Source organism: Paroedura picta, chromosome 7, assembly GCF_049243985.1.
Source record: "Paroedura picta isolate Pp20150507F chromosome 7, Ppicta_v3.0, whole genome shotgun sequence".
Classification (NCBI taxonomy): domain Eukaryota; kingdom Metazoa; phylum Chordata; class Lepidosauria; order Squamata; family Gekkonidae; genus Paroedura; species Paroedura picta.
This window is the reverse complement of record NC_135375.1, coordinates 107,966,503-107,976,687: the sequence shown is the minus strand read 5'-3', so window position 1 is coordinate 107,976,687 and position 10,185 is coordinate 107,966,503. Positions and strand designations below refer to the sequence as shown.

Sequence of the window (10,185 nt, the reverse complement as noted above, 5' to 3'; positions counted from 1 at the left end):
CCAAACATTTAAATTTTTCTCTTACAGGTCTAACACTTCTGAAAAACCAATACAACGCCCACCCGTAACAATATATAAAGCTAAACGAACCGTTCACTTGGTACTTATACGTACGAAAATCCCTATTGATTTACCTTTTTTTACAAGGAAGTAACATGTGAAAAAAATATTTCTACATCCCATGGCCTTTCCCAACCATTTAAATTTTTCTCTTACAGGTCTAACACTTCCGAAAAACCAATACAACACCCACCCGTAACAATATATAAAGCTAAACGAACCGTTCACTGGGTACTTATCCGTACGAAAATCCCTATTGATTTACCTGTTTTTACAAGGAAGTAAAATGTGAAAAAAATATTTCTACATCCCATGGCCATTCCCAACCATTTAAATTTTTCTCTTACAGGTCTAAAACTTCCAAAAAACCAATACAACGCCCACCCGGAACAATATATAAAGCTAAACGAACCGTTCACTGGGTACTTATCCGTACGAAATTCCCTACTGATTTACCTTTTCTTACAAGGAAGTAAAATGTGAAAAAAATATTTCTACATCCCATGGCCTTTCCCAACCATTTAAATTTTTCTCTTACAGGTCTAACACTTCCGAAAAACCAATACAACGCCCACCCGGAACAATATATAAAGCTAAACGAACCGTTCACTGGGTACTTATGCGTACGAAAATCGCTATTGATTACCTTGTTCTAAGAAGGGAATAAAATGTGAAAAAAATATTTCTACATCCCATGGCCTATCCCAAACATTTAAATTTTTCTCTTACAGGTCTAACACTTCTGAAAAACCAATACAACGCCCACCCGTAACAATATATAAAGCTAAACGAACCGTACACTGGGTACTTATCCGTACGAAAATCCCTATTGATTTACTTGTTTTTACAAGGAAGTAAAATGTGAAAAAAATATTTCTACATCCCATGGGCTTTCCCAACCATTTAAATTTTTCTCTTACAGGTCTAACACTTCCGAAAAACCAATACAACGCCCACCCGGAACAATATATAAAGCTAAACGAACCGTTCACTGGGTACTTATCCGTACGAAAATCCCTATTGATTTACTTGTTTTTACAAGGAAGTAAAATGTGAAAGAAATATTTCTACATCCCATGGCCTTTCCCAACCATTTAAATTTTTCTCTTACACGTCTAACACTTCCGAAAAACCAATACAACGCCCACCCGTAACAATATATAAAGCTAAACGAACCGTTCACTGGGTACTTATCCGTACGAAAATCCCTACTGATTTACTTGTTTTTACAAGGAAGTAAAATGTGAAAAAAATATTTCTACATCCCATGACCTTTCCCAACCATTTAAATTTTTCTATTACAGGTCTAACACTTCCAAAAAACCAATACAACGCCCAAATGGAACAATATATAAAGCTAAACGATCCGTTCACTGGGCACTTATCCGTACGAAAAACGCTATTGATTTACCTGTTCTAACAAGGAAATAAAATGTGAAAAAAATATTTCTACATCCCATGGCCTATCCCAACCATTTAAATTTTTCTCTTACAGTTCTAACACTTCAGAAAAACCAATACAACGCCCACCCGGAACAATATATAAAGCTAAACGAACCGTTCACTTGGTACTTATGCGTACGAAAACCGCTATTGATTTACCTATTTTTACAAGGAAATAAAATGTGAAAAAAATATTTCTACATCCCATGGCCTATCCCAACCATTTAAATTTTTCTCTTACAGGTCTAACACTTCCGAAAAACCAATACAACGCCCAACCAGAATGAAGCGGCAGGGACTTACCGGTGCCGCTGGTTGGCTGGGGGAGGGCGAGTGGGGAAGCGCCGGCTCGGCATTCCTCGTGCGGGGCTCGGGCGCGGGGCGCGGCGGCGGCAGGCGCGCGAGCCTCGGGCGGGGGTTTAAACGCCCCGGGAGGACGTTGGCCGTTGCTTCCCTGCCTCTGTCTGGAGTGCGGGCGAGCAATCGGCTTGCCTTGGCCCCGGCGGCAATTTAACTTAAAAAAAAAAAAAAAAGAGGTACCGGTGAGCGGAGTGGCTTCGCGAGTGATTTAAAAAACACACACACACACGCGAATCCAAGCTCAGCAGGTTGGCTCTTGAGTTTCTTCCCCCTTGGAGGGGGTAAGAAACAAAGTAAAAAAGGGGCCGTTTTAAAACCGGCAGGCTTGGCTGGGAGGTTTCGCTCTTGAGTTTCTTCCTCCTTGGAGGGGGTAAGAAGCAAAGTAAAAAAGGGGCCGTTTTAAAACCGGCAGGCTTGGCTCGGAGGTTTCGCTCTTGAGTTTCTTCCTCCTTGGAGGGGGTAAGAAGCAAAGTAAAAAAGGGGCCGTTTTAAAACCGGCAGGCTTGGCTGGGAGGTTTCGCTCTTGAGTTTCTTCTCTCTTAGAGGGGGTAAGAAACAAAGTAAAAAAGGGGCCACTTTGAAATCGGCAGGCTTGGCTGGGAGGTTTCTCACTGGAAAGAAACAAAGTAGAAAAGGGAAGAAACAAAGTATCAAGGGTGGCTATTTGAACAGCAGATTTCAAAGATGCCAGCAAGGAGAGCTACCCGGGCCAGACAGGCTGGAGGGAGACAGGGCTCAAGGCAGAGTGCAGGGATGGATTGCGCGGACCCTGCCCAGGAGCATGGCGGGCCACTACGGCGCAGCAGCGCATCTAGAGCCCGTGAGGCATGGGCTTCTGCCTTGCCAACTCCACGGGCAGGGCAGGGGGTGGCATGTCAAGGACGGTCACCAGCTCGCTCACCACGCAGAAGGGCAAGTGCGGCGGTTGGCAAGAAGCGCCCTGTCAAAGTAGTTGAGCCTTCTTCAGGCCAGGAGGGGGAAGTTAGGCAGGTCAGACCACGTGATAGGCGCAGTAGCAATTCTGGGGTTAGACCAGTGGTAAATAAAAAACAGGCAGTGGTGCATAAGAAACAGGCAGGGGCTCAACAACAGGAGCGGTCTGAGTCCAGAGTAGCCTCAAAATGGGGTAGTCCTGCAATGTCAAATTCTTCTAATAGTGAGTCCCCAGTGCGGCAAACTCGGGGAAGAGGAAGAAATAAGAAGGCGAATGCCAATCGCAGACATGGTTCCAGGAGTGCCAGGATCAGGAAAAGCAAGGAAGTTCAAGAGTTAACAAGTTCTAGTGAGGGTTCTTTTAGTAGTTCTGGTGGCAAAAGTGAGAGCACATCCGCTTCATCGGAGGAAGGGGATTCACAGGCTAGTAAACAGGTGCTAAGAGACAAATCATCCGGTACTTACTGGAGAGGCTATGCTAGGGCCGTGGAGCACATGTCTAGGGCAAAAGTCAAAGGGAAGGGTCGGGCTCAAGGCAGCCCATCCAGTACTTCAGGAGAGGGGACGAGCCATACTTCTAAAGAAGGAGTGCGACATGCAGGACAAGTTGGAACAAAACATGGGAGGAATTCAAAATCTAAAGGGCACAAACGACGGCGGTCTTTGCGCAGCAGTCCGTCGTCGGGTGAGTCCTCCGAGTGGGATGACGGGACGGAAATCAGGCGGGAGGGCTGGTTTTGGATTGAAGGGGCTTTTGTGCCCGGAATACCGAAATGGATGGATCTTCGTAGGACAAACACAAAACGGCTGTTAGATGAAGCTGGAGTGCCGGAAAAGGATAGGGCCCCTCCCGTTAAATACAAGACGGCTGATGCGCCTCCAAGTGTTCACTTGCGGACTAAGATCCGTGAGCGGGCTCTGGAGGGTTATTTTGTTGATTTCTTTTCTCTCCTAAAAAGTCAAGAAAAGATCGGGGACACCGGTAGCAAAAAAGACCGGAAACGGCGGAAGGATGCTCCTTTCGTTGAAAGGTCCTTTGATAACTGGCTTAAGGGTTTTGCTGAATATCTGATCCTAGTCAGTGGATCTTATCCCGAGCGAGGGTGGCATTTGGGCCGCTACTTTGCGCATATATTGGAGGCTCGGGACATAGCAGGGGATGAAGGGGCAATTGAGTATGACCGTGCATTCCGGGAGTTAGCTTCACAGAATCCGGATGCACGGTGGGACTTAAAGCACCTAGACACATGGATGGTCACAATTGGGTCAGGAGCCAGGCGTCCCAGGGAACGCAGCCAACAGGGTGGGCCAGGAAAGCGTTCTTTTGGTCTCACATGTTGGGATTTTAATAATAAAGGATGCAGGCGGCGGCGTTGCCGTTTCGATCATAGATGTGAAGCATGTGGAGGGGGTCATGCTCTTCCAGCATGTGCTAAAGGTGGTTCATCAATGCCCTTTCGAGGGGCCCGGCCTCTCAGTAAAAAAGAAGGGGGGTCGGGCACTGCTGGATCTTCAAATGCTGCCAAAACTACTTAGGTCCATACCTGCTGTGCTGCCAAAACCACTTAAGTCCATTCCTGAGGTGCTGTTATCCAAAGCCCCCACTCCGGTAAGTGTGTCACACTTGTTGGCTTGGTTACACAGATACCCTAATAGAAGGGCAGCAGAATACCTTGCAGAAGGTTTCCGGGAAGGCTTTAGGATTCCTTATGTCGGGGTACGGGAGGCTTCGTGGTCTGAAAACTTAAAATCAGCTAAGACAATGCCTGAGGTGGTAGCTAAAAAGCTTGAGAAAGAGTGCAGGGAAGGGCGTATTGCAGGTCCATTTGATGCCCCACCGATCCCTCATTTACGGGTATCTCCGTTGGGGGTTGTGCCTAAGAAGGCAGCAGGGGAGTTTAGACTTATCCACCATTTGTCTTATCCACGGGGGTCTTCAGTTAATGATGGAATACCACACGAATTATGTTCTGTGCGATATGCGCCTTTTGATCAGGCAGTAGCTCTGGTTAAGGCCAACGGGCCTGGTGCGTTAATTGCCAAATGCGATATTCAATCGGCATTTCGGCTGTTACCAGTGCACCCGACAGATTTTAACCTATTAGGTATGCAATTCCAAGGTAGCTGGTACGTGGATAAGGCAATGCCAATGGGCTGTGCTGTGGCTTGCGCAGCCTTCGAGTCGTTCAGCACATTCTTAGAATGGGCGGTAAAGGCTAAGGGGCAGTTTGATGAGGTCACTCATTATTTGGATGACTTTCTTTTTGTGGGGCCCCGAGGTTCAATGGCATGTGCACAGCGGCTAGCCACGTTTCAGGACTTGGCGGCAGAGCTTGGTGTTCCATTGGCGGCTGAAAAAACAGAGGGACCGGTAGCTTGCCTTTCATATTTGGGGATCGAACTTGATTCCATTGAAGGTACCTCCAGGCTTCCCCAGGATAAAATAATAAAAGTAAGAAGGCTGTTGGGAGAAATGTGTGGGAGGAAGAAATGTACCCTTAAGGAAATGCAAAGCTTGGTTGGACATCTCAACTTTGCATGTAAGGTGATAACACCAGGCAGGGCATTTTGTGCGCGATTAGTGCATTCCACTGCTGGAGTGAAGCAAGCGCATCACCACATAAGGGTGACCCGTCACATAAAAGAAGATTTGACAGTTTGGAGGGAATTTTTGGAAACGTTCAATGGGGTTGCCATATGGCAATCTCCTTTATCAGTTAAGGATAGTTTACAAATTTACTCGGATGCTGCGGGGAGCCTAGGATTCGGGGTATTTTATGAAAACCGATGGTGTTCAAGACGTTGGCCTGATTGCTGGGATGCAGCAGTGCGTAGGGACCTTACCTTTTTAGAAACTTTCCCAATTTTGGTTGCCGTGGAGTTGTGGGGTTCATTGTTTGCTAACAAACGGGTAAAGTTCTGGTGTGACAATCAGGCTGTGGTTCATATAGTGAACAGACAAAGTTCAAAGTCAATGCGAGTTATGAGGTTGCTCCGCAGACTTGTCTTGACTTGTTTGAGGTTTAACGTTACGTTTGTGGCCAGCCACGTATCCGGGGTCCACAACGAAATAGCCGACGCCCTCTCTCGTTTGCAGGACGAGAGGTTCCGTCAGTTGGCCCCGGGTGCGAACGCAGCCCCAGACGTCTTTCCAGAGGAGCTGTGGGCACTTGGCCGAGAATGATTTTACAGGCCGTGCTAGGCTCTGTGGCACCATCTACACGTCGATCGTACTTGGGAGCTGCCAAAAACTTCCTTCTATTTTGCAGAACACTAGGCTGCCGGGGGGACTGGCCTATGAAGGAAAGTTTATTGCTGAGCTACATGGCACATCTGTGGGAGCGTGGGGCATCACATAGAACTATTAGAGTCCAATTAGCGGGACTCTCTTTCTATAGCAAACTGTTTAAGGGTTGGGATCCGGGATCATCGTTTTTGGCAAGAAGGGCCATTAACGGTTGGAGACGTCAAGCCCCTGGGATCCCAGATGCTAGGCGCCCGATTACAAAGAATATTTTACAGAGGTTGCTGCAGAAGTTGCACCACATCTGTTTAAATAAGTATGAGGTCTACCTTACAGGGGCGGCCTTCACGTTGGCCTTTTACGGAGCATTTCGAAGTGGGGAGCTGCTGTCCCCGGCTCGTACTAGGGCAGGGGCAGCTACAGTTGCCTTACATGATGTAACACTTCATGGGGATGGTCTGTTGATTTGGCTCCAGAAATCGAAAACAGATCAATTGGGCAAGGGTATTTCAGTTCACATCCGAAAGCACGACTTACCTGTTTGTCCGGTACGATGGGTATCTAAGTTTTTGAAAGTTCGCCCAGATATTGTTGGGCCGTTATTGATACATCGGGATGGGTCGTACTTTTCCCGATTTCAGTTTATGGCAGTTCTCAGGCTTTGTCTGAATGAGCTAGGATTGCCTGCTGGACAATTTGGTTCACATTCTTTTAGGATTGGGGCCGCTACGCAGGCTTTGCAAGATGGGGCTTCCACAAAACAGATCATGAAACTTGGGCGGTGGCGCTCAGCAGCCTATAAAGGGTACCTGCGCCCAGATATGGTTCACTAATCTATTCATTGTTCCAGGGATATGCCCTTCGATTTGGACAGTGTTGGTACTGGGGCACAGCATCATCTATTGGGCCAGCCGGTATGCAGTCAATTCTGGTTGGGGCCGTCATCTTGGTTTGGATCACCACCTTCGCATTACATGGTGTGGTCATCGGGGCCTGAGATGGAGATACCTGCTGGACGTTGCATCCCAAGCTATCTATCGTTGGGGGATGCCGAGTGTAATGATTGTTCAGCTGGGTGAAAACGACATACCAAAGATTCCTGGTCGCCAATTGATTAACATCATGGTGGAAGATCTGAAGGTTTTGCAGCAACGTATGCCCCAGACGGTTTTGCTATGGTCAGAACTTTTGAGCCGGCGCGTCTGGAGTTCCATGAAGAAGGCAGCGATCATTAATAGGGCAAAAGCTAAAATTAATCGTTCTATTTGTAGTTTTGTTATTAATTGGGGAAGCCGTGTTGTTAGGCACCCTGACATTGATAGTCAGCTCGGAGCGTTGTTTCGAGCGGATGGAATACACCTATCCAATTGGGGGCATGACATTTGGCTAAATGATATCCGTTGGGCTCTTATTGAATGGTTATGTGGAGTTGAGGGTTGGCGGGATCGAATTCTTCGTTCAGTGGCGTTTGGAACACAGGAGAATGAGCCTATTGGGGGAGCCGGTATGCGATCGGACTCCCCTCAGGGGTTGGGACCTCCTTAACGAGGTGGTTCTAATGAGTGACCAGCTGACCCGGCGGGGCGGCGAGAGTGGCTCATTAATTGACCAGATGACTCTGGAGGTAGTCAAGGAGGTTTGCGCCCTTTGGCCCTCCATATGAGTTATCTCCCATGATTAGAAACCTGATTGGAAGTCCGTATTCCCAGCGGGGAACATTGATGGACTTCTTATCGGGTTGTGTGGGTGGGGCAGTCAGCGGACTGCCTAGGTAAGGCTCATTCACCTGGTGTAGCGCCAACCCTCCGTGGGAGGTTGTTTGATTAAAAGCTGTGGCCATTTTTAAGCCAATGCTGAGTCGCGTCTTCCTTCCACCAAATCTGGCCTCGTACCAGCCAATGAAGCGGCAGGGACTTACCGGTGCCGCTGGTTGGCTGGGGGAGGGCGAGTGGGGAAGCGCCGGCTCGGCATTCCTCGTGCGGGGCTCGGGCGCGGGGCGCGGCGGCGGCAGGCGCGCGAGCCTCGGGCGGGGGTTTAAACGCCCCGGGAGGACGTTGGCCGTTGCTTCCCTGCCTCTGTCTGGAGTGCGGGCGAGCAATCCCACCCTCCCACCCATTATGTTGTATGGTTTAATTGTTTATGTTTTGATTGCAATGTTTTAGTCACAGCGTTTGGAACACAGGAGAATGAGCCTATTGGGGGAGCCGGTATGCGATCGGACTCCCCTCAGGGGTTGGGACCTCCTTAACGAGGTGGTTCTAATGAGTGACCAGCTGACCCGGCGGGGCGGCGAGAGTGGCTCATTAATTGACCAGATGACTCTGGAGGTAGTCAAGGAGGTTTGCGCCCTTTGGCCCTCCATATGAGTTATCTCCCATGATTAGAAACCTGATTGGAAGTCCGTATTCCCAGCGGGGAACATTGATGGACTTCTTATCGGGTTGTGTGGGTGGGGCAGTCAGCGGACTGCCTAGGTAAGGCTCATTCACCTGGTGTAGCGCCAACCCTCCGTGGGAGGTTGTTTGATTAAAAGCTGTGGCCATTTTTAAGCCAATGCTGAGTCGCGTCTTCCTTCCACCAAATCTGGCCTCGTACCAGCCAATAATATATAAAGCTAAACGAACCGTTCACTGGGCACTCATCCGTACGAAAATCCCTATAGATTTACCTGTTTTTCCAAGGAAATAAAATGTGAAAAAAATATTTCTACATCCCATGGCCTTTCCCAACCATTTAAATTTTTCTCTTACAGGTCTAACACTTCCGAAAAACCAATACAACGCCCACCCGGAACAATATATAAAGCTAAACGAACCGTTCACTTGGTACTTATACGTACGAAAATCCCTATTGATTTACCTTTTTTTACAAGGAAGTAACATGTGAAAAAAATATTTCTACATCCCATGGCCTTTCCCAACCATTTAAATTTTTCTCTTACAGGTCTAACACTTCCGAAAAACCAATACAACACCCACCCGTAACAATATATAAAGCTAAACGAACCGTTCACTGGGTACTTATCCGTACGAAAATCCCTATTGATTTACCTGTTTTTACAAGGAAGTAAAATGTGAAAAAAATATTTCTACATCCCATGGCCTTTCCCAACCATTTAAATTTTTCTCTTACAGGTCTAAAACTTCCAAAAAACCAATACAACGCCCACCCGGAACAATATATAAAGCTAAACGAACCGGTCACTGGGTACTTATCCGTACGAAATTCCCTATTGATTTACCTTTTTTTACAAGGAAGTAAAATGTGAAAAAAATATTTCTACATCCCATGGCCATTCCCAACCATTTAAATTTTTCTCTTACAGGTCTAAAACTTCCAAAAAACCAATACAACGCCCACCCGGAACAATATATAAAGCTAAACGAACCGTTCACTGGGTACTTATCCGTACGAAATTCCCTATTGATTTACCTTTTCTTACAAGGAAGTAAAATGTGAAAAAAATATTTCTACATCCCATGGCCTTTCCCAACCATTTAAATTTTTCTCTTACAGGTCTAACACTTCCGAAAAACCAATACAACGCCCACCCGGAACAATATATAAAGCTAAATGAACCGTTCACTGGGTACATATGCGTACGAAAATCGCTATTGATTTACCTGTTTTTACAAGAAAATAAAATGTGAAAAAAATATTTCTACATCCCATGGCCTATCCCAACCATTTAAACTTTTCTCTTACAGGTCTAACACTTCCGAAAAACCAATACAACGGCCACCCGGAACAATATATAAAGCTAAACGAACCGTTCACTGGGTACTTATGCGTACGAAAATCGCTATTGATTTACCTGTTCTAAGAAGGGAATAAAATGTGAAAAAAATATTTCTACATCCCATGGCCTATCCCAAACATTTAAATTTTTCTCTTACAGGTCTAACACTTCTGAAAAACCAATACAACGCCCACCCGTAACAATATATAAAGCTAAACGAACCGTTCACTTGGTACTTATACGTACGAAAATCCCTATTGATTTACCTTTTTTTACAAGGAAGTAACATGTGAAAAAAATATTTCTACATCCCATGGCCTTTCCCAACCATTTAAATTTTTCTCTTACAGGTCTAACACTTCCGAAAAACCAATACAACACCCACCCGTAACAATATATAAAGCTA

The 10,185-nt window shown here is 46.5% G+C and overlaps 1 protein-coding gene across 1 annotated transcript; it reads left to right on the top strand.

The window, feature by feature from the left end:
• Positions 1-5,976: 5,976 nt before the first annotated feature.
• LOC143841966 (integrase/recombinase xerD homolog) lies at positions 5,977-6,873 on the top strand. The gene has a single exon (XM_077346515.1). The coding sequence runs from the start codon at positions 5,977-5,979 to the stop codon at positions 6,871-6,873; it is 897 nt and encodes a 298-aa protein (XP_077202630.1).
• Positions 6,874-10,185: the final 3,312 nt, after the last annotated feature.

Excerpts from the sequence above, each read along its gene's own strand:
- LOC143841966 (XM_077346515.1), top strand. The coding sequence starts at position 5,977 with ATGATTTTACAGGCCGTGCTAGGCTCTGTGGCACCATCTACACGTCGA.